Source organism: Egretta garzetta, unplaced genomic scaffold (assembly GCF_000687185.1).
Source record: "Egretta garzetta isolate BGI_Z169 unplaced genomic scaffold, ASM68718v1 scaffold425, whole genome shotgun sequence".
NCBI lineage: Eukaryota > Metazoa > Chordata > Aves > Pelecaniformes > Ardeidae > Egretta > Egretta garzetta.
Window position 1 is genome coordinate 152,141 of NW_009259796.1, and position 26,297 is coordinate 178,437.

Sequence of the window (26,297 nt, forward strand, 5' to 3'; positions counted from 1 at the left end):
GTGTTATAGTTTTTAAACCTGACAGAGAAGTGAGGTGTATCATGGTATATTTCCAGTATAATTTGATGTGATCAAATATATATAGATGTTGTTTTCAGTGGTTTCACAGAAGTACTTTATTTCTGCACCTCTCTCTTCTACCTGCTGGAGCACTTTAGTTTGTAAAAGCAAGACTTTAGAGCTGAACTCTTAAAATATTTCTTTAAAAAAAGCTGCTTAAAGGTTAAGCTTGCCTATAGGCAGATGCCTTATTTCACGAAGTAATGTAGAGCATGTAATTGATCATACTTGTTTTAGTGACACAAAGGATGAGATGAATGAGCAATTAGGATATTCTTCCCTGTCACTTAGTTTGAAAAATAATTAGCTTGAATGAGCACTGTCCTTTTAAACGTGATACATTTTTCCCTAAAGCATGACATTCACAGTTGCTTGCAATTACATGGATGATGAAGCAGGTACTTAACATGACTAAAAATTACATAAAATAATTTGAAATAGATAGCTAAATGGATGTAAAAACAGGTACCACAATCAAAATTTAAGGCTCTCTTTCCTTATTAATTTTTTTTCTCCCAGCTATGAAATTTAAGCAATCACAGTTGCTTGGACAAAAAAGTATTGCAGTAATTTCTATTGATCCCCCCCTCTTTAGTTGGACAAATTTATTTATTAGGGCTTTTAGGCCACAAAATGTACCATTACAATTTGGAATGTTGATCTGTTCTTATAAATTACTGTGTTAGGATCCTACTAAGCTATTAAAAGAATCAGTGGCATAGTACAGAATTTCCTGGTGTCAGTTGTTCACAACTGAAAATTAATTTGCATTAAGACATGCATTGAATTTAAGCTCAGTAATTACTCTTCTATAATCCCATACATGGGTTATCTAAACCCACCATGCAGGTACTGCATTTCTGCTTGTTCTGTTTTCTTTTTTAATAATAATAATTAGTATCTAACACAACAAAAGAAATTGCTCGGCTTGTTTATGGGATTTATGTAGGCATCAGTTTTAAGACTGTCAAACTGTCATAGTTCCTTTTAGTAAATGGACCTAAATCATTGTTATTGATATTCTTTCCATTCCAGTTTTAGATAGATTGTTGTCTTAAACAAGAATCTGTTTAAATAGCATTAATTTTTTCCTCCAAAGTTTGGGTTTGTTTGTTTTTTTCACTTTCATTCTTATTCTTGTAATTCTGTATTTGGTTACAAACTGCAGTAATTCTTCATTTAGTTAAGTCAAGAAAATAGTTTTGGATTTAAAAAACCATAGTCTTTGATATTTAGACTATATGGTCTTACTATGAAGTTAAAATATATGACTGACATTTTTGTTTAATACTAGTATTAGCAGCTGTCCTAATACCCCAGTATACCATATCTCTTATCTATTGTTTAGTTGCTGTTCTGCTCAGAAGAAATATCTTGATTAGTGTGGGATGTGGATCTGGATTTTTGTTGTGGTGGGTGTTGGGTTTTTTTGTGAGTTGAACTTCTAAGTGTCTGTCTTTCAATCTCAATAATGTTAAGAATCCGTTGCAAGCTCGTTTCTCTGCACAAAGGAATTTTCCTCTTTTTATTAAGACTATAAGTTCTTTAAACATGTAGTTGATAGTCTATAATTTGTTATTAGTGAGAAATACCTATAATTACACCTATATAGATTTTTGTCTTATATTTTATAGTGAAACTGTCTATATATGCATTTCTTCAGTTCTAATTTAAAACAAAACAAAAAAAACCCCATCCACTTGGTTCTTACATGGCCAAGTATGGGTTAGTCATAGGTACATTTGCAATGTAGTTAGGAAATATCTAGGCATCTGGCTTACCTGTTCTCTGAATTTTTAAGGGTTACCATTTCTGTTTTCCTCTACCGGGACTAGACTTTTTATTAGTAGTCTATGAAATTTGCCAAATCCATGGAACATTGTAATAAGAATGAAACTGACGTGATAAGACCGTACAGAAATGCTGTATAATTCAATTTTTTTCTAATCAGTATTATCTTCCCCTTCTGCAGTTGTAGGAATGCCAGTCGTTGCATTTGACTATCATTTTTTTTCTGTAAAAATGTCTTAAAATAGATTATATGCTCAAATGTGCAGTGCATATCAGATTAAAATATATCTCAGTCATGTGCTAGGAATTGCATCTGAGTCTTGAAGTCCAACTTTTTCTCTCTCTTTTTTTTTTTTTAAAATTCAGACTATGTATGGTCTCAGGTACCCAACAATGCTTTTTGGAAAAAAGCTCTTCCCCTCCAGTAGAGCTCTTTTTCTAAATATCTTTCCAAAACAGCAGCCATGCTCTATGATCCTGATCACCAGCACGTTCTTCAGGCAAATTTCCAGGAAATTAAATCAGTACGTTGTTGTAATTTCCACACAAAGTTTTGGTGTATGTTCAGTGTAAGTAACAGACCGCTTGCAACAAGAACCATAGCCAAAAATCTGTTATAAATGTTTAATGAATGTATAGCAATATTCTTCTGTCTCTTCATAAAAATAGTGGTTGTTTGTAGGATGAAACAGGATTACTGAATATTAGAACCAGAAAAGTCATTTTTCTCTCAGTAATGGTGGTAGAAATTCACCAGATAGGTGAGACAAAGCACCACTAAGCCTTTCACCCTGGGTTTATCTTTTAAAATCGAGCCACAATCAGTTAGCACCTATGAAATACCTGTAAAGCAGTGAAATCTATTGGAAAATCTCCATTTACACAGCGAAACAGGTTAGCTTCAGACAACTGAAGCAGTTACTGGCCTTTGTTATCTAAACTGGTGTTCATTTAACTTTGCCTAAAAAATATTGGACTGGATGAAAAATATTGGGTTGAAAATTGAGAGCTCAGAAGCATCTTTGTTCACAGTTAAACTATTTCTGCTTTAGTAGCAGTGCAGTAGAGGAAGTAAGATGGGAGGCACAACTAGAACTGGCAACTCCTTCAGATGCAGGTCTTGTGTATGTCACCAAGCTGTATATTTTTGTCTAGATTAGAGATCTTAAATCAAAAATGTGGTCTAGTTAATACTGCTATGTATCTTTAAACAGTGCATAAGTATTTTGGAGATACTGGGTTTAGACTTGTGTCCTTTAGTCTCTGTGCTTAAAAAAAAAAAAAAGAATGCACTCATGTCTTAATTTTTTAGTATTTTATTGGGGGTTGAGGTGGTTTTTTTATTTTTTAAAGCAGTGCTAACTGGGTAGTGTGTGGAGAGCACCCCTTCAGATGTCTGGAGGAAAATGTACTAAGAATGCTTTTGATGGATGAGTCAACACTAGAAAGTGTTGTGCAAACTGCTGGTATGGTCTTTAGTAGTTTGAGTTTTTGCCTTTTCTACTCCCCTTCCTGCCCATTTTTCAGGAGTTCTGTGTGCATCCTTTTCCTCTTGCCTTTGAAACACTTCGACATACAGAAGAAAAGTTCAGCGGTACCTTAGTAAACTATAAGAGCTGAGATGTGTCCTGTTAAAATATCATTACCAGAAATGGGGTTTTGATCCAAAGGACATTTATATACAAGTTAGTTATGCAAATGAATGAGACTGTGTCCCCCTTTTTTCTCATCTGCACTTCCTGAAAAAGTTCTGTCTGTTGTTGCATACAGTATTGCCGAAGGTTTTGGGCTTACTTGGATGCAACATTCCTGAGTTATATGTTACAGCAATAAAAAGACAGACACTATTAATGTAAAAGTAGGGCTTCATTCCATGTGAGTGAGAATGTGTTTGCACTTACCGTTAATGTGAAATATTATGAAAATAGAAAATATTTAAGTATTGTGACACTAGTTCACTGAGAATAGTTTAGAACATAACTTCAAATTCCGTTTGACACCCTAATACATCGAGCCTTTCAAGGCTATTTTCCTCTGTGTTTTGTCCTGGTATTGTTTGCTTCTCTGTAATTTGCCCTGGATTATAGCACAGTGCTGAGATTGCTGTATTCACTATTTAACGTTCTGGAGGTGATGGCTCTCTTTCACAGTGCAGCACATCTTTCATTGCTTTCATCAAATGCTTGGTCCTAAACCAGGTATTTTTGGAAACGCCGCCTGAAGGGTTATTTTCCTTTGGTCTTCAGGTCACAGGTTGACAGTGACGTGCTTGTTCTTAGGTTCTGATTATTGCTACAAAAGATTTTGAGATAAGAATTTCAATAATGATTAATTTTGTTTTAATTAAAAAAGTATATAGTACTGACACAAAGTATTTATTCAGATTTTTGTGCTAAAATATAACAAGAATGATGATTTTTTTTTTCCTGTGATTTCTTAAACATGCAAACATTTTTGAAGATGCTGCCAATACAGCTTTTCTTTTGGCTGGTTTCCTTCTTGCAAAATTTTCAACTGCCAAAGAAAATTAGATAGGAAGAAAACACTTTATTAAAGAAATAGTTAAATCTTTGACTGTAGCTAGAGATGTTTTTCTTACATTCACACTACATCTGTTATTAAAGCATGGTTTGCATATGGAGGTAGAGGCTGTTCTTGGTGTTTTGATCCAGGACTCCGTGTTAAAAATCGGAGTCTTTTCACTGACTTCAGTGGTCTCTGTTTTGTTTGTTTTGTGTGAGTGGGTTTGGCAGGGTCACCTTGCTGGAGAACAGGCAGTTCTGCTTAACAGCTGTGGGCATAATTAGAAGAAGCTGTGTGTGGGCTACATAAAAGCACTCTCTCGCGCTTTGGAGAAAGTGGTAGTCGCTGTGGAGTGGCTCAGTCTGCACTGGTGTCTCCATCCATCCATCTGGGTTTCTTAGTCTTAGCATTGGGAAATGGATATTGTTCAGAGTCTCTTTGTTGTTGTTAGTCTTTGTTAGGCAAGCAGAAATGCAGTAAAGGAAAAACAAAGTGTTTTTTTCCAAATGTGATTTTATATCTACTCAGATTCTTATGAATGTTAAACTTAGTCTGGGGATGCTTTTAGTGGTAAACTAAGATCAGTGAATATTCCTACTCTTGGATTTACCCATGTTTTACTATTTTAACTCTTGTTGTTTTATCACTGGATTAATTCTACAGACTGGGTATAGTTTACATTTTGTTCATTGGGACCATCTTAAAAATGATGTTTTGATGGTTTTCTGGTGTCTTGACTGAATAAATTAGTAATTTCTAGTAGTTTCAAGAAAACTATGTATCTCCACATTATGTCTTGATGCAACCACGATGTTGGCCAACCTTGTGGTCCTATGGACAGCTGTGTTCTGGTTTGATTCTCTTCTATACTTTTTGTTTTCTATCCAGAGTCTCTAGCTTGCCTTTAAAAAGAAATCTGTTATTATTTTGAGTGTTACATAGATTCCTTGCTGTTGTCAGTCTGCAGCAGTAGGCTTAAGGATTACGCTCAAAAGGAATACACAGGACAATTTTCTTTCATATTCAATCTAATACGACTGTGCAATCTTGTAATAATGTGAGCAAGCTCAGCTTGCCCTGAAAGCTGGCTGGACGTGAGCCAGCTCTGATCAAAAAGTCTCAGTTTCATTAGCTCAGAAGTTTTGCTAAGGCAGTTAGTTACAAGCAAGCTTAAGTGTGGACAGGTATCTGTCTGCTCTGCAAAGGATTCATTAGACATCATAGTCTCAGGTATTTCAGATACGGTTCACAGTTAGAGGGTTGCAAGGTGGTAGTGAACGTCTGCACTTGTTAAGGCTTTCAGTGACTTGGCAGAGGATATGTAGTACCATTTATATCCTCTAGCACATGAAAAGGCATGGTTAGCACCTAGGTTTGATGAACCTGAAATAATTTAAATCTACCTTTGAATGTGTTTTTTCAAAGAGGGAAAAAATGGTGATTCAGATCAACATAACTTGGTACTCTGTCTTTATTCAATCAAGTAATTACGTAGTTTAAATGTTCATTTAGTTTTTTAACACATTGCTATGACTGATGATACTATAAATATGAATAATGCATTTATTTACTATTTAAACCAACTTCCTGTGCAGCAATATTTGCATTAAAATTAAAATTTAGTTGAAAAAACTAAATACCAGTTAAGTTTCTGGATACCTTTAACAACAGTTTTAAATGGAAAAACAAAGCCCATTTGTCTTAAGAAATTCAGGATTTCAGAACTATTAAGACTCATTAGGAAGTACTTTTTACCTTTTCAATTATTTGAAGCTGAATATAAAGATTTCCTTTTCATTTTCCACTTTATATCTTTAGAAGAACAAGTTAATAACTGAATAAACTGAAATGTAAAATCTCTTACACAGGAAATTTTTGGTATGTTAAAGCAGAAGCTGTTGCCCGATTCTGGTCTTAGGAATTGAGCAAATGGTCTCCATAGCTCTCTGGCTTAACCTATGGCAGTAAGCACATACTGCTTAATTCTTGTTATCTTAGTTCAAGGGGGTTTTAATACATGATAAATACAGATCTTAGTAAGTATTAATAATTTCAAATAGGCTCTGTAAAAAGGAAGGTATATTTAAGTTCTGCATTTAAAAAGTGTCATGTCTTAATGGCCCTTCTAATACCAAACCTCAAGGAAATAATACCAGTTTAGTTGCTTTGAGAAATTTGATCAAGAAAAAACAAGGGGAATAGTCAAAGAAAAATACAAATTAGTAACATAGAGGGAGGGTCAAAGTGGAAAACTGGTGTAACTTCATAATGCATTATACACTCCAGAGGGATAAAAATTGGGAGGAAATGGACTTACACAAATTTAATGTCCTTGTTCATAATAAGTTCTGTTTATTTTGTTGGAATGGTGCTTGGAGTACCATGCCATCTCAGGTAATGGCAGAACAGGCAAGGTCTTACAAAGAGATCTGGATAGACTAGAGAGCTGGGCAATCACCACCTGTATGACATTTAACAAGATCAAGTGTACCTGGGATAGGGTAATCCTGGTTAACCAGAACAACTGGGGGACAAGAGACCGGAAAGCAACCCTACAGAAATACATCTGGGGTTTGGGTTGATGGCAAGCTGAATGAGTCAGCAGTGTGCCCTGGCAGCCAAAAGGGCCAACCATCTCCTGGGGTGCATCAAGCATAGCCAGCCAGTCAAGGGAGATGATTGTCCCACTCTACACCACACTGGTGTAGCCCCACCTCAAATACTGTGTGCTGTTTTGGGCACCTCAGTATAAGGAGGACATCAAACTATTACGAGTGTGTCTAGATGAGAGTGACCAAGATGGTGAAAAGCCTTGAGGACAAGACTTAAGAGGAGTGGCTGAGGTTACTTGGTGTGTTCAGATTGGAGAAGAGAAAGCTGAGGGATAGTCTAAACTTCCTCAAGGGAGGCAGTGGAAGGGGAGAGCTGCTGATCTCCTCTCTCTGGTGACCAGCAATAGCACAGGAGGAAATGGAATGAAGCTGTGTCAGGGAAAGTTCAGATTGGACATGAGGAAAAGGTTCTTCACTGAGAGGGTGGTTGGTCACTGGAACAGGGTCCCCAGGAAAGTGGTCATGGCACCAAGCACAGTCACAGTTCAAGGAGCATCTGGGCAATGCCCTTAGTCATATGGTTTAGTTTTAGGTAGTTCTGTGAGGAGCAGGGAGTTGGATTTGATGATCTCTTCCAACTTTGAGGTATTCTATGTTTCTATGAGGTTGTAGTAGACCAGAAAGAGGTAAACATGGTGGTCATCTGGGATGACGGAAGGAGGCAAGGTTTTATATAAGCCAGGCAGCTTACATTTCCAGAAAAATGCACTTTATAAAAAGGCCTGGAAAAGTCACAGGCAGGTAAGTAATAAGGCTGCATGGATTTGCTGTGACAGTCAATGGCAAACTAGTCAATGGCAAACTAGTCTAAATAAAGAGGTATAAGTTGTATATATAAGGGCAACTGTGTAAGTTAGGCTGTGTGTGAAACCAGTGTGGCCTTTGCTCCTGTCTTGCACAGTATTCTAAAAAAAAACAATGGAAATATGGCATTGATTAAACTATCAGGTGGGTGTAAAATTAACTGGAAAACCATGCGCTGAAGTATGGATTACATGCAGTGGTCTGCCCTGTGTGCAGTTCTGGTTTTGTTTGTGATTTGGATGATGTAATGCAATGTAAGTACCCCCTGATACCAGCTCAGGAAGGCTGCAGAAACACTGGAACGCAGGATGAGTATTAAGAGTTACCTCGGCAAACTGGAAGGCTGTCTCAAAAAGATGGAAGTAATTCTGTTTGAAGTTCTGCATGCTGGTAGATATAACCAATGACATAACATGGATGAACAATGTCATGTTGTATAACATTTGCCTCACTGTGAATCTGTGAAATGGCATGTTATCTGCAAACACAGGCTTCTGGGTTGTTCAGTACTAATATGACCCTGCAGGTAGCACTGCATCAAGTTTTTAGCACCTCCCTTGAAAAAGGATGGGAAGCGTCTGGGGAGTCAGAGGGGGAAAGCAGTAAAGAATTAAGTGGAGATCTAGAAAGCAACTGAAAAGAACATACAGTATGAGCGAGCAGGCAGAAGGCAGCTGGTCTATAGAAGATGCCTGATAATGCACAAATCTCCAGATACATTAAAAGTAGCTGCAAAGAGGAAGGGCACGTAAACTTATTGTGGTTTATAAACCAAGAAATAAAGCTGTTATTTCATCAGTGGAAATTTACGTTATATGTTAATAACAATGAGTAATGGAATAAACTGGCAAAGAATTTTGTGGAACCTTCATCCTGCAAGGGTTAAACAGGGGTTCCTCATGGACGTGATGAAGGTAACTGACTGTGCCATGGGGCATGAAGGTGGACTGGATAATCATTTGAGGTTCTTTGTAGCCCTGGTTTCTATGGTTCTAGCAATAAATTGTGCTTCATTTTACAATCAAATTACTTGAAACTACAAATTATATATATAGATTTAGCTAAGGACCTTGAAAGACCTGACAACTTGGAAAATAATTTGTAGAGGGTTTAATGACCAAGGAAGAACACCACAGAAAAGTGCAAAGATACCTTCCTAGCAGCTAACTGCTTTAAGGTGCAGAACGATCTCTGAGGGAATGAGGAAGATACCAGTTAAATTATATAAACCCAGTTTCGTTGAACTAGCTATTAAAACCAGTTTAGTCAAGCCATGAAAGGAGCAATAGGGGGTGGGTTTCAGAAAAAAAGAGTAAGTCTCCTAGTGTGACCGTTATGTTACCTTTATGCTCATTTTTTACTCGAGTCATTGTGCACATTACAACATGAAGCAAGGCACTTTTTAATAAAGTATTTAATGTTAATTAGTGACATGTAAGTATTCTTTTTTTAACTATTAAGCGGGGGAGCATTAGGTTCAGAATTTTTTCTAGTCTTGTTTTTAGGATCCAGAAAGGACCAGAACTTGTGAGCTTTACAGTTCAGAAACATGAACCAAGTACTGTAACATCACACAAAAACATTTTCTGAGAATAGATATGTTTTACACTGTAAGGGCATAAATTGTGAGAGTAACTTCGTAATTGTAAGTAACTGTGTAGGGGTGATGAAATTTCATTTGCACTTATTCAGTCTTTTTTTCCAGGAGAAACTTTCAGCCCTCTCAGTTCTGTTTTGTGTAACTCATTATCCTGTTTGTTTTGGTTTTGCTCTACTACTTGTCTTAGATTTCATTTTTAGTGCTTTACTTCACTGTATTTTTGACAGTGTTGTTTACTTGACTTGTGCGACTTACTGAAACAGTCCAGGAGAATAAATACAGGTCATGTGAATAGCAAAATAAGTCACTTAAGTAATTTTATAATGAATGTCTAAATATAGTTTGGAGGATGGAATTGGAAAATATGTCTACATACTAGTGAACATGCACTAACAAACCAACCAAGGGAAGAAATTGCATAGAAAAGAGTATGGAATGACATGAGGTCTCCAATTATCCAATTCTAGTTTTTTCAGTGAAGGATGTACTGCAGATACTTGAAATAGATGAACAGAAATTGAAGACATAAGGAAAAGGACACCTTGTTATTTGCAGCTGAACAAAAGATTTCTACTGGTTTATGATAAATAACACGTCCTACCTGAAATTCTTCTTGTAACCGAAGTTACTCTTGGCTTTCTTCTTACTACTATGAAGAGGAATAGATGTCTGTCTGTCTTAGCCTAAGGATAGGTTAAGTAGCATGTCTGTATAGGGCAAGGGGTTTTTGAGCTGGTTAGGAAATCTCTTTTAATACTTGGGAATGCAAGATATATTTGTTTTTATGTATCAAGCATTTTAAGTTTCATAATGAGTTTAGCCTTGTTTAGGAGAATTAACATCCAGAGAATTAATAGATGGTTGGAAAATGCAGTGACATTATTTTATGTCATCTCTCCCGTAATATTTTCAGTATCCAGCTAAGCAGCAGCTGGAGGTTGCTATAAAACTAACCCCCTTAATTCTTTTCTGTAGGGCATCAAGTCCAGCAGTGGTCTGTATCTTCTTACTTCTGCATTGTAGTCTTGATTCTTTGTTGCAAACACATGATCTGAGTGTGCAGCAAGCTTTTGGCTTATTCTGAGGCACTGACTGATGGTCTCTTCTCTAAAGATGTTACCAATGTGCTTTTAACAAACTTTTGTTACTTTAACAAGAGTTTGTCATTTTGGTGATATGGATACAGCAAAGATGAGACTTTGAGGCATGATTAAAATAAATTTTTAAAATCCTTAGGTATGAAGGGATTAAGATATCCATATTGAAGTCTTAGCCATCTCTCCTCCTAACCAAATTATGAGACCTTTTGGACAGAATGGTTTTGCGTGTTTCTCAATTTTATCATCTCTTCTTTTAAAAACAAGAGAGTCTCTGTGTTGAATATTGATCTAGCTTGCTCTTCTAACAAGCCAGTTTTATCTGGATTCATTGGATATTACTTTCCTCCTAACTTCATTACCCACAACTAATTTCCTGCTAATTTGATTTTTCATTTGTCAGCCATTCCAAAGCGCGGCACAGAAACAGGAGTTAGACTTCCGTTTCTCTTCTTCACCAGTTTGTTATCTTCACGTCTGTAGATGAGGAATGTTGGCACCAGCACCAGGAAGAATAGCATGACAAAATGCTTTCGTGCATTGACAGAACTTAAAGGGCAGTGTTAGGAACAACAGTGTAGGCTATTAAATGTGGTCTGCTTGGAGCTGAGTAGGAGAAAGTTGGACAGTGGTAAGTGCTCAAAGCCAAGTCTGTCAGACTGTATAGCATGTCTGCATTTTGCAGAGGGAAGGACATGAGAGAATAAAAGCAAATTTACCACTTCATAGGCTTTTTGATTTTTTCAATTGTAGTTCCTGTCTGGTTTCTAGCACAACATAAAACAGTGAAAAGGCTGCTGTGAGTGTTTTGTTTGCTTCAACTCTTTTTGGAAGCCTCCTGGTCCTTCTAACGTATGAGAAGAGGAAAAATGATGTTGCACATGCACTGCCTTTCCTTGGAATTCTCTGTACAACTCAATAAATCAGAAGGTAGATGGTTAAACTAACCTTAAGACTTGACTACTACTTGGCTGGAAGATACGAAAGAACTGTAGCAACAACAACAGGGCATTTAACTCTAGCTGCTCCCTGTCCTCCAGTTTACTACTTCTAATTCCATATGCATCAAAAATTTCTGGTTGATTATGCATAAAAATTAGATGTTTGGATGAGAGAACTCCTATTTTCTCAAATAGAACAATTTAAACATCGGTATTTTGTATTAAAAGGCAAGGTAAGTCAGGTGTATGCCATAGATGCGGCAATGTACATTTTATGTAATTTGTAGCAAGCCCAATGGCAGGTTGTGAACTTTATATCCTGGCATTATGACATAGTTAGGGCTACACTATTTATGGAGGAAATGCATTATATGAAACAGGTATAAATGAAAGCCAAGCAAATGTTCTACATTGTTACGACATTTATTCAAATATTTTCAAACCACTGTTGCATAGTAGTATCAGTAAACAAACTGTAAGTCCTTTTGCACTTATTTTAACAGTCTTGATCTGTTCCTTGAAGGATGTCATTCTGGGACCTCTGAAGGACATCAACAGCACTGCTTTTGAGGAGGACTGTACTGGAGGGTTCCATGTGTGGTCATCTTCCCATACATTTTTTTCATATCTCCATTCTCTTTATTTCAGGAGGAGAAAAGTAAACTTCCTTCTGGGAGCCACAGGAAGGTTACCTAAGGGTAGAGAGACAGATGCTCTGTGCTGTCTGTGTTTCCTAGAAGAAAGGTTTGAAGGGGCTGAACAAACATCCTAGCTTTGGTGACTACATTAGCTATCTTTAGACTCGAAAACAGTTCCTAGAAAAAGGATTGGAAGAGCTTGCCAGATCTGTGAGCTCTCGGGTCAATGAATACAGCATTTCTCCTACTCCTTTGACAATGACATAGGTGCAGATGCTGGCAATCTGTTCTGTAATCAAATGGTGTGGTAATACAGAAGATGCAGTGAAGCAATTAAGCTGTATAAAATGCTGATGTCTACATGAGATGATCCTAACAGTCCTGCAGTTGTGATGACCTAAGCTAACAGTCTGAGAGATTTGTTGGCTGCAGAAAACATTGTTTCAAGAAAAAAAGAGGAAATCCCATGATGGGTTTGCTATGAACTACGACATAATACCTGAACCTTGGCTCTGCTAAGTGTATGCTTCCCGTCTTTCACACCTTTCAAAGGCTGGGAAAATCAAAGCCAGGAATATCTTTGTGTATGCTTGGACACAAAATGATTATTTCTGAGGCACCTGTTAGGGGCTCTCCTCTTGCCATAGACCGGTCTTTTCCTGGAGGTCAGGGCTCTCCACATTTTGGTTAGCTGTTAGCTCCTCACTGTGTTGCAAAGAGATTATTGCTTGTCTGTGATTTATCTTCTACAACAAAGGTTCTAGAAAAGTAAGAGGTTTTTGGAAATGAGAAGTGTTTGTTCTTTGTATGTGTATGTAAGTGTTTGTATAGTTGGTTTTTGGATAGGTACCGCATTCACTAGTGCCAGGGCAGACAGTGATAGCGAAAACTGTAAGCTGTCCAACTGAAATATTCCAGATTCTTCTTTAACACAACTAAAGCTAGCATGAAAAAGAAATACAGACACACCGCTTTGTAATGCTGTTGCTACTTACTTGCTACAGTCACCGCCTTTTACCTAGCAGTATCAGGATTTATCAAGGACCTAATTGCGTATTTCTACCAGTCAGACTTTCACAATTTAGTAGCTTGATAAATTCTTCCTGAAGCTTGAGAAACTCTCTTGCAAATCCTATAATCTAACCTAAAACTAAGGCCGTTTCTTCAGAGAGGTGGAAAAGTCAAGTGAGTATGTTTGATGCAGCACTTCTGTGGCTTGCCGAGAGCCCCATGTGGAGATTTTGTCTGTTTGGCTCACCCTGTAAGATGACCAGTTGCTTTTTCTTCCTTGTGCTGAATTTCATGCAGAGGAGCAAAAAACGCACACTGCAGCTGCGCTACAGGTATTATTATTGCACTGTCAGGGTGGCATGTTTCAAATCGTCCTTACCTCTGATCTGGATGATTAGAGGGCAGTGTATAGGTGAAGACTGCATGGATGATGGCTTATTTGCACTGCCAGCTGGCTGCATAGGTTTTGCTTTGCTGTCAGACGAGGCTTGCTGTGCCACAGCCACATCAGGCTCTGGTGTTGCTGTGAAATCTGTGTGCTCCTTTGTGGAGTGGCCTGCTTGCCTTTGCAGCGAGTTTGGCTAGAGGTTCACATGTCGTATTCAGAAGAGCAGTTCTGAATTATGTCTCAGATGGACGTAGCTAGAATTTCTAATGCCAATGACGTCGAGTATATCCTTTCACCTCTATGCTTTCTTTATGAAACAGGAGTTGTCTTTGGGTTGGGTTTTTTTTGCTATTTCCTCAGAAATATTCTAAGTGATGAGTTGTTGTCGCTAACAGCATTGGTTTTCTCACCTCTTCCTGTCTGCTCTTCTAGGTAATGCATCTGGTAACTATATTTCAGTATTTGAAGTGCTGAGAACATGTGAAAAAGATCTGCAGAAGGGGGCTTTGAGCTGATCACTGTTACAGTGAAAAGCCTCAAAGGGTGTGGTGTGCGTGTCCAGGGGTGACAGCATTGTATTGCAGGTGCATAAAGTGAGAAGAACACTAGGCAAGTTTTACTTGATAACAAGATAGGCAAAATTTAGAGGATTCGTGTATAGAAGATAGCAGTGTTAGCTGTTCAGCTTCAGGGTTAAGATGTTGGTTATAAAGCTGGTCTTGTCAGGACAGACATTTTGCTGCAAAGCACTGTACACAATAGCAAGTTAAGTTCTGAATTTAGGACTGGTTTAGTAAAGGAAAAAAGTATATATGTATTCCAGTGGCTTTCACTTTGCTTTCCTTTTGATGAAACCTGATGTGACAGAGAAACTACTGAACGCTGGCAAATAATCCCTGGGTTTCAAACCAGCCAGACAATAAACAACTCTGTAATACTCCGTGCAGCAGCTTCTCTAGAGCCCATCTGTTTCAAAATAACCCTAGTTCTGCTTACAAGGCAGAATGCTTTGTTGGCTGGAGTTTGTCCTAATTTCCGTGGCAGCCTGCGTGGCTCCGGTGCCATCTGCCGGGTGAACGAGTGATGTCCCCCGACCCCACAGCAGCACCGACCCAGCGCCTGCCGCCTCCCCGCTGAAATGCAGTGCAAGGGCCTAAGGTCTCATGATTTAATTGTCGTCTTGCTTGCTAATGGAGTCTTAGGTGCACCATTGAAAGTGTGAATTTAATATTGCAAGCTAATGTGTGCCCTCTCTCCTCTTGTTTCATTTCTTTAAGGAGGAGAGAAACGGTGGCCCAGCTGCAGCTGTCATCCTGGGCATCCTTTACTAAAACCTATGGATCTGCATGGGCTATAAGTTGTATTATTTGTTAAATTGCTCCCCAAGCATCTCCCTCTGAATCGCTTAAAGCAGTTTGGCATGTAATACTCTCTAGCTTCTTTGCCTTTCACTACGCAATGATTAGGTCTTTCAAAATGTGAAACTCTTTGAAATGGAGTTTCAAATGTGAACCCTTCTGGAAAAGATAAGGCCCAAGCCTAGATAAGATCAACTCATGCCTCTTTGCTGACATCTTTCCTGTTGCTGACATTTGTTTTTGTGACTAGAATTACCTTCTGGTGGGAAGGGCACCTCTGGAGACTGACCACATTGATTTGGTATAACGTTGAGCTGCGAATGTCCACACAGAAACTCATGCTGTTTGTCCAGTAGTGGTAGCTGCCTGTGCTTTAACATCTGTAGCGTATGGAAGAATAAAAAAAAAAATTCTTAAATTTGTGAGTGATTATGATTTATTTTTTCAAATATACTATGCAATGGGTATAGCAACAGAAGCCAAAATTTTTTAATATTCAAGTTTTCATCAATTGCGCCTTTTAGCAAAATAAATGTGATTTAATTGAAGAATGAACAAGAATAATAATCTGTTGCACTCCTGATTCTCCTATAAAAGTACTCAGTGTGATAGCACTTAATTTGAAATAATATTTTACTTGCCAATGACCTGGTACAAGTGAGGTGAACTACTCAGCATCAGTTCAGTGACGAAATGGAAGCTTAGGGTTTACTTCATAAATGTCTCAAGCATGAATCCAAAAAGCACATTGAAACATTTATCGAGTTTCCTTCTGCTGTCGTAAAGTCTGTAAGGAAGTTTTGGGCGTTACCAGCTGTTGTCAGTTAGCAGCGCCCAGAATGGCATGAGAACAGAGCTGAGGTGCGCGTGTATTGCAGTGTGAAGTCTTCCAGTTGAAAGACTTGTAGCCAGTCACACAGCCTTAACGCCGTGCATGTATTGTTGGGTCAGTTTGTGCTGTCTCTGGGTAGAATTTAGAATGTATTTTGTTGTTCTAAAACAGGAATATCATTCAGTGAGAACTTTATAGTTAACGAGTATCTGGTCTGTCAGAATTTCTGAACTGAGACCCTTGTTTGTTTGCAATCTCTTAATTATAAAAATTAAAGCAGGTAATAGAACTTAAGATATAAACCAGAAGTTTTTCTTAGGAATCGGAAGAACTGATACTGGGTGCAGAATATTCAGTGCAAAGTCTCCAGTAAGGTATGGCTAATGGGGTCATAGAAAAAATGTTTTTTTTTTTCTTCCTGCCTTATCAGATTGGGCAGTTGTGTTTTTAAAATTACTGTGTTGAATGTGCTGGTAATTTGTTTCCAAAACCAGGAACTTGACTGGAACCAAGAGAGTATGATAAACTCTTCATTTTTTTTGAGGGGTTCTCCTGGTTAATTATGGCTTTTGACTTGAGAAGGCTTCCGTTCAACAGTTCTTAATTTCTCTGTATTGTTTAAATCCATGAAAAAGGGTGCAAATTTTAGTAACAATCTGCAAATCTGTGTTGGGTTTTTAACCAGTAAAAATGGTCTCACTGGTCAGCATGAGGTGTTTTACAGTCATCTTTCCGAAGCTGCTGTTACGGCTGCTGTGCAATACTACACAGCTTGCTGTCGATGGGGTGCAGAAGGAAGACCAGGAAGCCGGGATGGGGAAAGGCGCCCCATGTCGGCACTGGTGGCCCAAGCTGATGAGCTGTGTGTGACTCTGCTCGTCTGAGTGCAAAACACTGAGAGATGCTTGCTCATTTGTAGTGGGGGGGAAAAAAAAATATGTTAAAAAGGGAGGATGGTCAGTGCCATCGCCTTCGTTTCAGACTGTGTGTCTGTGATTAATTGGATTTCTGACTCTGACATGCTGAGTGGCGTTTGGGCCAGTGCTTGATGCATTATGCATTGCGCCTGCGGGGGACTCGAAGTGCGGGGTCATGTGCTGTAATGCTGAACTACCGCCAGTATTTCAGGCATGATAAGCATATTTATTTAACATGTGGATGAAAATATTTAAGGTTATTAAAGCTTTATTTGTATTGCACTAATACAAGTTTAGTTAAACCAGTTGCAATTACCATGATTTTCTTGTTTTGGTCCAAATTTATGTACTCGCAAACTTTAGTAACAAAAAAACCACCACGCAGAGTGACAGGAAAGGTGTGTGGGGTCTCAGTCTTCCGTATTCACGGAACGCAGTTCTAGTTCACTATAAAATTAATTTAAAAATATGCTATGTAAAGGTTAGTGTTTTGTTCTAACTTTTTTGTATTATATCCTTTGGTTTTGTCTATCATCTGGTGTTAGTGCTTTTTTAAAATACTTCAAATATGATCTTAAACCCCATTAGTCTTGAAGTTTTGTGCTGATGTGGTGAAAAGACGATGCTCCTTTCTTGCATAGAAGTCCAGGTTTTGTCTTAGTTGTAACAGTGGCCTAATTACCATTTCTGAATGCTGTGGCTTATAAATACTTTGGTTAGATAAAGGTGTTATTTCATTAATGTTTTTATTGTAATTTAAAAAAAAAAGGGTGTCGGGGAACTATTTTGGGTAACAGGATAATTCAAATTATATACACATATACAAATATACAAATACATGTATTTAAACCTTCACATTCAGATACTCCTCACCATATTATTTGATGTGAAATACTACCTTTTCTTGAACATAAGGCTTTTCAGAATGCATTTTCAGTCTTTTATTTTTGGGTCAACAGATAAAGGGGCATTTTGCATCTTTTTTATAACATCTCTTTCAATTTCTAGTGATTATTAAAGCATATTTATATTTGAAGTGTCGAGAATATTTTATGGGGACTCTGCTAGAACTTGTCTTAACTGTGTAAGTGGTATCTGACTTAAATAAAAACTAACCAAGGATGCTCTATAGAAAAATAAGTGTTTTAATGAGAAAACTTGAAAATGCAAATGTTTTCTTAATTATGATGATTAAAAAAAAAAATCAGACTTCAGCATTACAGGTGCAGATTTGACCCTGCATGGTGCAGCCATTTATTACAATCAGGGTCTTGACTATGTTGCTCTTCGTATATCAAAATTCATATCTGTCATCTGTTGTTAATATTTAAAGAATGCCCATCAAAATATAAAGAAAATACCGAGCATTTTAATTGTTGTTATATTATTATGTAAACAACACTGTGAAAAGCCCTTAACTTGCTGATTTTCCTTTCCATTTATTCACCGAAGGTATTACCTGCTGTTAAAAAGAAGTTAAGAATCAGTGATTTTTCTGATAAATTTTCTTGCCATGACAACATAAACTTCATTGAGAATGTTATAATGAATTCAGTGTTGTTTAATAATTTCTTTACTTACTCATAGATGATGAATAATATAAATGCATATAGATACATTCATTTGTATTCCAGTATGTGTCCACAGTTCATAAATGTTGACTGTAAAAGATTTCCTGAGCTTTCTCCGGCCTTTTGACTTTTTTGCCTAGGTATATTTTTGCACTCTTACGGAAGGATCTGATGTCTGCTGACCACCTTGCTTTATGCCTTGCCGTTTGAAGCTATTGGGTTTTTTAATTTCTCAATGAATGTTCATTGGGTCGCAAAATATTGTTAGCCAGTGCTTTTTCTCAGCTCACCGTCAATAGGACACAGTAAAACAACTGGGTTTTTTTTTTTTCTTTTCAAACAAACCTTGTGTGCAAAACAAAGTAAAATGAGGGAAAATAACTGCAATAAATAAACACTCAGTTCAACACAGTATTTTTTTGTTAATGAAAACCATTCTATCCATGCTGCAGATTATATTAACTAATTTTTTTTAGACAAGGATATTGCTTTTGGATTTAAAAAAAAAAAAAAGAAAATTGAGAAGCATTGCAGTTAATGTTACCTGTGCCAAGCTCTATGACTTCCAATATCTGTGAGCTTTCTGTAATACTTAGAACAATATTTGTCAAATAACAATGGAGCATTTTCAGAGGCAGAGTAACAGCTTAAATGTTTTTTAGATTTGTCTCTTGGCAAGTTGAGACACAGGGACAAGCCGAAGATAAAATACTAAAATATACGTTAAATTCATTTCCTGTATGTTAATATGTTTGAAAAAAACTTATAAATAGTGCATCTCATTTTATAAACATTTATGTTAATATTGCTGCCTATCAGAGTTTGAGCTGCTGTAGTCATCTCTGGAAGCATTTTCCAAGAGTTTGACTTCTTGGCAGACACGAAAGGAAAATTATGCACATGTTGTAGTATTTTCACAAAATCATATGTTTATTGGTGAGTACTCTGCAAGCTAAAATGCTTTTGTAATTGGATCAGAAACTAACAGAGCCTCTTCATAAGTTGGACTTACAGAGGTCCTGGTGTGTAAGCAGGCCTTATGTGTTTGCTACAGCCAACCTCGGGTGCAGGATACAGCTGTATTTGAAATTTATCTTGAAAACGTAGTACAATACTTACTTTTGGGTTTCCATTTTCACTCTTAAGCATTTAAACGAGATCCTGAGGCAAACGTTTAAAAAAACACTGAACGCTACAGAGGCTGTTGTGTTACCTTTAAAGATACTTTGCTTATCCCTGACACCGTACCTGTGCTCCGAAGGCAGTCTCTCAGTTTTGTTTCCCAGAGCCCTTCAGCTGAGGTGGTGTGTAACCACAACCTTTTGATCATTGCTTTTCTCGGTGACTTAACTGCTGGAATAGCCCCTTCTTGTCTCCTCCTGGGGTGCCAGGGCAGAGAACCTTCCCGTTTTGGTGTGCTATTTCTGCTCAGATTAATTTGCTTAAAGTTCTCTCTGGTGGAGCTGCCACGTGTAGCTTATTTCTGAAATTGCTTGCTGCCAGCTAAGGATGGGAGTTGTATGTGCATCTGGTCTGGGCCAGCACCTGTTGGACTGCAATGCTAAAAGCAACAACAAAAGCTTATTTTGCCAGAAGTAACTACTGAGGGCGTTTAAATACTTTAACAATCTGGAGTTTACTTTATAAAGTAGGGATCGTGAAAAATGCAAACTCCCAGGTTAATCCTTGCTACATGTTGGAGTGTTCTTTTGGTTGCGGTTTGATGGTTTGGGTTTTTGTTTGGGTTGTGGTTTTGTTTTTTTTTTTTTTATTTCAGTGTCTTTAAGAACAGTTGCTGGAAGCTGTGATGGCCCTGAAATCATCAGAACTGGAAACATTCAACTCCGTTTCCTTTGTGTTGCGATGCTTTGGATTACAAGAGATCGCATTTTTCTCATGTTACGGAACAATCTAACAGTTGTTTTTCATTGTGTCTTGCAGATTTCAGTGGAGCAACGTATAATAATGAGCGGCGACCCTATGGTTTTTGGTTCCCACCTGAGCAGCATTCAGAAGAGGAAATAAGAAGGCAAAGGCTTCGTAGGTTTGAGAGACGATAACATTGGCAGGTGTTGGTGTAAACTGTAAAGTGCTTTTCAGAGTTACCAGAATGTTTGCAGATTTATTTGTAACACGCAGATTCATTTGTAATATTTCTCCAATTTTTTTTTTTTTACTACTAGTTGCAAAACTGCAGAGGATTTGGTGAGTTCAGGGTCAAAATTGGAACTTGCATAAAACGTGTGAGATAGGAATCAAAATGTGATCTTGGGCAGTCTCCGTCTTAATGCACCTTAAATATGGAAGAAGACGGATGGTTTTACCGAACTGTATTTTTTCTTAAGTTCTTTTGTGCAGCTTCAGGAATTCCTTGGCTTTTTGACTGCTGGTATTCTTAGACAACAGGTTTTCTTTAGCTCTCACAGAAGAAAGAAACACTACTTTTTTTTTTAATATGATTGTAAAACTATGCAATTTTTTTTACAAACTTGTCTCTCTGTCGATGATGACCAATTGTTCTGGGAATTGAGAAGATTGCTTTGATGACAACAGCTAGAGGCTAGGCTTGAGCTTTTCAGCAGTCTTGCAAACGGTGTGAAAAATAGCTGCAGCTATCCTTACCCTAAGGCGTTATTTAATGCAACCTTTAGTGTTGCAGCCTTCCTTAAAACATGCCGTTTCATCTAGAGTTTGTGTGTGATAAAAATGAGTTGTAACTACTTAATATTTCCTAAAGCCTTTCTTAATATTTATGTTTTAAATAAAAGGCTTCCCTTTCGAGTTGAAGTAATTTGTTAGGAGTTTTAAGGAAAGGGAGGTGGATATCCCATACAAAGAATATATTTATTTAGTAACTTATACTTTTTCAAGGCATCTATTCCCCTTTCTAAGAAGGCTTGGGAACCGTATCATGTATATGCTGTTCATGCAGCTGTAGAGGTTCTACTGTTTCTCTGTACGTATCTCATCTGGCGTCCAGTAGCAGCAGTAAGAGGTTGCAGACTTGTGGAGATCTTGCCTAAATATTGGCTACCATGAATTCTTCATTTTCTAGGAAGAATTTCCCTACCCAACTCTGGAGTAGTTGGCAGGAGCCAGAGAGCTCAGGTGTGACATTGGGCAGACCCGCTGCTTGCTGGTTGTCACACAGTGCCTGTCGTCTGGGGGCACATCTGCCCGTTCACTAACGTTAACTAACGAACCTGAAGGAGTTTTGTTCCAGTATCACTCAAAAATTACTCATTGCCCAGTTATTTTTTCCTCCATACTAGCAGAAATTCTTCTGAAACTGGGGATGCTCCTCTGTAACTATTTTCAGTCCTGAAGAGGTGGGATTGCTCAAGAAGAGTTTGACTATTGGCCTTTGGTGCAGAGCTGTTGGAGCCTCTTCAGCACTAATGTAGTAGAGGATTAGGATGAGCAATTTAATGGTTTCTTTTCAGGTACCTGTGATCACCAGTCTGTGCTTTATGAAGTCTACTTCTCTATGGAGTTATCATTCAAATGTAAAAACATAGTGCTCTATTTTTCATACAGAAAAAAATCCTGAAACTAAGTTTTTTACTATGCTCTTTAAATAGAGAGTGCACCTTCTGGCCATGACTAAGCTTTTGTTTGCTGAAAAATGCACAAGCTGTTCTTTCTCTCCCCTGCCATTCTTGCTTTCACCGTCCCCCTTGCACCGACTGTTGGTCTGCGTGCCGAGGAGCAGCACGGTGTCGTTACGCCAGGTGTGTGGCTCCAGGTTCTGAGAGCCAAGAGACACGGTGGCAACACGACTTTGGGTGTGCTTGTTCAGGTGGTGCAAGAACACTGTTACAATATGATACTATGCAAAGTGTTCTCTGGCAGGGTCTAAGACACTTAGTCTGTAAGGAGTGCTGATTTTTGTTGTGGTTTTGGTCTTGGTTGTTTTTCTATCTATGCAGTAGCCATAGAATAAAATAACAGATGCTCTTAGCTAATTTTTCTATGCTCACTAAAAATAGGTATCAAAAAAACTGTGTACAGTTTGCATATTGTTCTCAGTGGGTAATAACTACTTGTAAATGAGGGGGAAATAGCATTGCTTCCTCAGACTAATCTTTTAATGCTCTGGTCAAAAGTGTCAGTGTAATTTACTGTGTCTGTTAAGCTCTGTTATTTTAATTATTTAAGACCACTGGAGTAGCCACCTGTCAGTTGCAAAAAAATGCTTAAGTAAAATCACAAACTCCATCACAATTTTAAAAGCACTTTGTTTTGTAAAGTAAGGTTAGAAATACTTGCCATTAAATATTCACAGAAATTGTCTGTACTAATAATTGTTCAGCTCTTTTGACTTGTTTGTATACAAAATTGAATAAATATTTTTTTACATTTAAAACTGTCTTTTTTTATTATAGTCATTAATAAGTTGTCTATTTTGAGTTACAGACCTGCCACCATATTGTTAGAAATGAAGACTTGTGATACTGAGGGGGAAGACTGATTATGTTGGGACTAATTTTGTTTCTTTTGAATTTAGTGAAAGTTTTGGGGTTAGATTATTGGAAAGTTCCGGTAGTTAAAGTATTTTGGAAAGTTTATTAACAGTGTGATTCCTTAGTAGGATTTTTACCATTAAAAACTGCCATCAGTTTAGGTTTCAGAGCCCTGATGATGGTAGCTGCAAGTTGCAGAGGAGTTCCTAGCGTATGCTCTGTTGCACTTCATCTCTTCAGGGACAAGAATTACGGGCAATTGACACAGATGAGAATCCCACGTTCCGTTATTTTCTGACACTGTTTAGTGCCTGACTAACTCTACATAAAGTAAGGATTCTTTAAGAAAAAGCGGTTTTGTATAAAATATTTTAGCATCTGAAGTTTGATTCTTTGTTGCAGGAGCTGTGATTTCTCGTGAGTTTTTTGTACTTCCTCTAAGCTCTGTGATCAGGTACCATGTAAGAAATTCCACCCCCTTAATGAATCGTAATCAGCAGACTTGTTAACAGGCGCATTCTTGGAATTTAATGGTTGAATGACCTAACATGTTACTGCTAACAAATCGGGGTTTCTCACAGTCCAGAATTAAGATGTGGTGAAAGAACAGCGTGTTTAACTTTGAAAATCCTTTTCCCTCTTCTGTCTTGTCTTTAAGCATAGGCAGTTATATATTCTTGTGTATGTATGCTTTTTTCCTGGCAGTACCACTTCTGTGGTGGTAGATATAAAATATGTATAATACATATATATAAAAACATATATAATATGTTAATGTTAATATAACATACATAATATATATAACACACCTAACTGTGTGCTTATGGAAATACATGTTTTTCGTGTACGGGGGCCCGGGACGTGACAGGAATGCGTATATTGCAGTGTGTCTGTCAGAGCGATCCAGATAATCATTGCACTTCTGTTTAGAGATGAGGCTTCTGATTGTATTAAAAATTACATTATTCCTTCCTTTTTCATTGCTACCTGTATGTACAGACCTGAAATCCAGAAGGAGTGGTTAGCTTATAGAAAGGTATTTCTGGAATGGATTAGGTAGGTGAAATGAGTAGGACGGAAGGTGGATGATCAGGGATGATTTAATTTGGAAGGCACTGTAGCGACAGAACACTTCTTTGGGCAGGATGCTTAAATTCCCAGTAGCCGCTTCTCAGGTAGATTTCTCCCATTCCCATCAGAATTGTTTTTCTGCCTCTAATGAAAACACCTCTGTCTTCGTCACGCTAAATTGGGTAAGACTGACCATCTGTCTACAGCAGGAGTGGTATTTGTGATCAGTGCGTGGAAGACAATAAATTCTGAAAAAGACTTTGCTGCTTTGTGTACCGAAAGTTTGATTTACCACGCTGAACACAATGTCAGCCTGGGGCTCGAGTGCTTCGTTCCAGGCCTGTCTGTAAGCCACTCAGGGGTAATATACATGGTGCTTGGTTGCCAGTGTGGTACCTTACTATGTATGTTTGTTTAGAAATATGTTAGAATTTTGTCTCGGTGTTTTGCATTTCTGCTTCACTGAATCTGTGGGAAACATTAAAATATGTGGAGTTTCAAACACCAGGAAGCTCAAGCCTGTCATCCTGTGAGCAGAGGTCAGGCACAATGTGGGATTTGCTGTGAGGCGGCAGCAATGCTGAAGGCTGTCTGTGTTATAGTGAGGAACCATGCTTGTTTAATACAGTCATTCTAGAATGATAAATGTGGAGTTATTTTTTACTTTACACTTATAAAATATCACCTCTGATTGAGCTCCCAGTACGTCTGGAACACCTGGATGAAGTGACGAGAAAAGGGGAGAGCTGTTAAGTATGAACATGGAGTAGTAGCTGTTTGAATGCTGACGGTGCTTCTCCCTCCCCCTGGCTAGTTTTCCAGCTGGTTAAGGCGGGCAGAATTTCAACGGCTGTTTTTGTTGTTTGGTTTGTTTAAAATGCTGAATTAAATTTAAAATTTCTGAAATAGGATCCAGTTATGAAATAGATCCCCATTTTGATGAAGCAATTGCTTCACCTGCTGGAGAGTTTTTCCCGGAGTTGTCAGAAATCTTTTATTTTGGAGTGAAGGCAGGTCAGCTCTGACCTTGCCGGACGGCTCCTCCTCACCGCTGCCTTTGGAGCAATCCTTTTTCTTGCAAACAACTGTTCCCCATCTTCCCCATGGTCTTGAATGTTTCTTTTTCTTTCTTGCCCAGACAGTTCTAACACATGTGAACCATAGAACAGAAGTCCTCATGTTTGCAGCCGCCTTCTATACGTGGCACGATTGAATTCAATTAAGTTATTTCAGGATTGCTTGTAAGAGCTGAAAAGGCCAGGCTTCGGTCTGGGGTGCCAGTGTAACGTGATGTTATTTACAGCCGTCTGTGTGGAACAACAGCGGGTTCATTCCCCAGATGGATGTGGTTTATTTCCTGAATTTGGATCATGGTAAATTAATACTTAAAGAACTGATGAGGGTTGATGTTGTGGTCTGGCATGCTGTGCTAGAGAGCTTGCAGAGTCAGGGCAGACGGGCAATCTTTAGCTGCGTGCCAGGAGCAGAAGGCATGGTGCAGATCAAATTTAGGTTCTCCTCAACAGTGTGCTTCAAAACTTCAGGGGGATCTCTTTCCAAACAAGTAAACAACAACTTGGGTTGATGGATAAAAGGTTTGTTTAATTTGCCTTAAACACAGGCAAAAAAATATATGGGCTTAAGAATTGTATGAGTTTTGACTAGTTTGATGCTTTTGTTTCTCTGGTGCTTATGAGTCAGCCAAATTAGGGGAGAGTTTGGTTAAGAGTTCACCCTGGAAGAACTCCTGGAACAGTTTTGCTTAAATGTGTCGCACATAATTGATTCTGGGAATAAGTCTTCAAGCGTTTTTCTGATCTGAGAAATCCAAAGTCAGGAGGAGGCGGAGGTGCTTGTGCAGAACAGGCATCGCCCTGAAGGGACTGGAGCCCTGGGAGGACCCTGCCAGAGCAGGTACTCCCTCAGAAGGACTGCAGCCCGCAGTGGGCCAGTGTCACAGCACAGGAAAAGAGCGAGGAGGAAGGCGCAGCGGAGAGAAACTGCTTTGTTCTGGAACCCCCCCGCCCCCCCCAAAAGCTTCCCACCACCTCTTCTCTCACTGAAGGGACTGAGTGTAACCTGCAGCAAGAGCATGGGGGCAGAGAGGAGTCTGAAGTGAAGTTGAGCCTGGGAAAGTGGAAGAAAAGGTGTGTTAAGGTTTGTCAACTTGTTTCCCCAAACCTGAATTGCTAATTAAATATTTATGCTAGTTGGCAATAAATTAAGTTAAATTCCTTGAGTTGAGTCTGTTTAGCCTACAACAGTACTAGGTAAGGCATTTCTGCCTGTGTTTCGACCCATGAGTTTTCTTGCTCTTTTTCCTCCTGTTTCCTCCCCTGTCCTGCTTGGGGCAGGGGAAGCAGCAGGGTGGGTGCTCTGCTGCCAGCCAGGGCTGGGCCCCTGCAGCAGCGCAGCAGCTCCCCGGCGCCCGCGATTGCTGACAGGATGGCTGCGATAAGCAGAGGACTTGGAGCTGCAGGTCTGGCCCATGGCAGCCGCTCTTCTTTTGTAGGGAGTTGTACGTTTGGTTCTGCTCACAGGCCCCAGCTGAACATCGCCTCTGGAGTTTAAGCACCTTCTCTGTTACCTCATTCTGATACCTGTTTTTAGCATGTGAATT

At 38.5% G+C, this 26,297-nt stretch overlaps 1 protein-coding gene across 5 annotated transcripts in view; it reads left to right on the top strand.

Moving 5' to 3' along the window:
- The window catches only part of RHBDD1 (rhomboid domain containing 1), a 55,930-nt gene extending 33,444 nt beyond the window's left edge, over positions 1-22,486 (top strand). For 4 of the 5 annotated variants that reach the window (XM_035895303.1, XM_035895302.1, XM_035895304.1 and 1 more), the window contains one exon: positions 20,085-22,484. In XM_035895303.1, coding sequence (XP_035751196.1) covers positions 20,085-20,203 — 119 coding nt within the window. In that variant the 3' untranslated portion in view covers positions 20,204-22,484. Of the gene's footprint in view, positions 1-20,084 lie in introns of all 5 variants that reach the window. The other variant, XM_035895305.1, reaches the window with a different exon arrangement.
- The last annotated feature ends 3,811 nt before the right edge of the window (positions 22,487-26,297 follow it).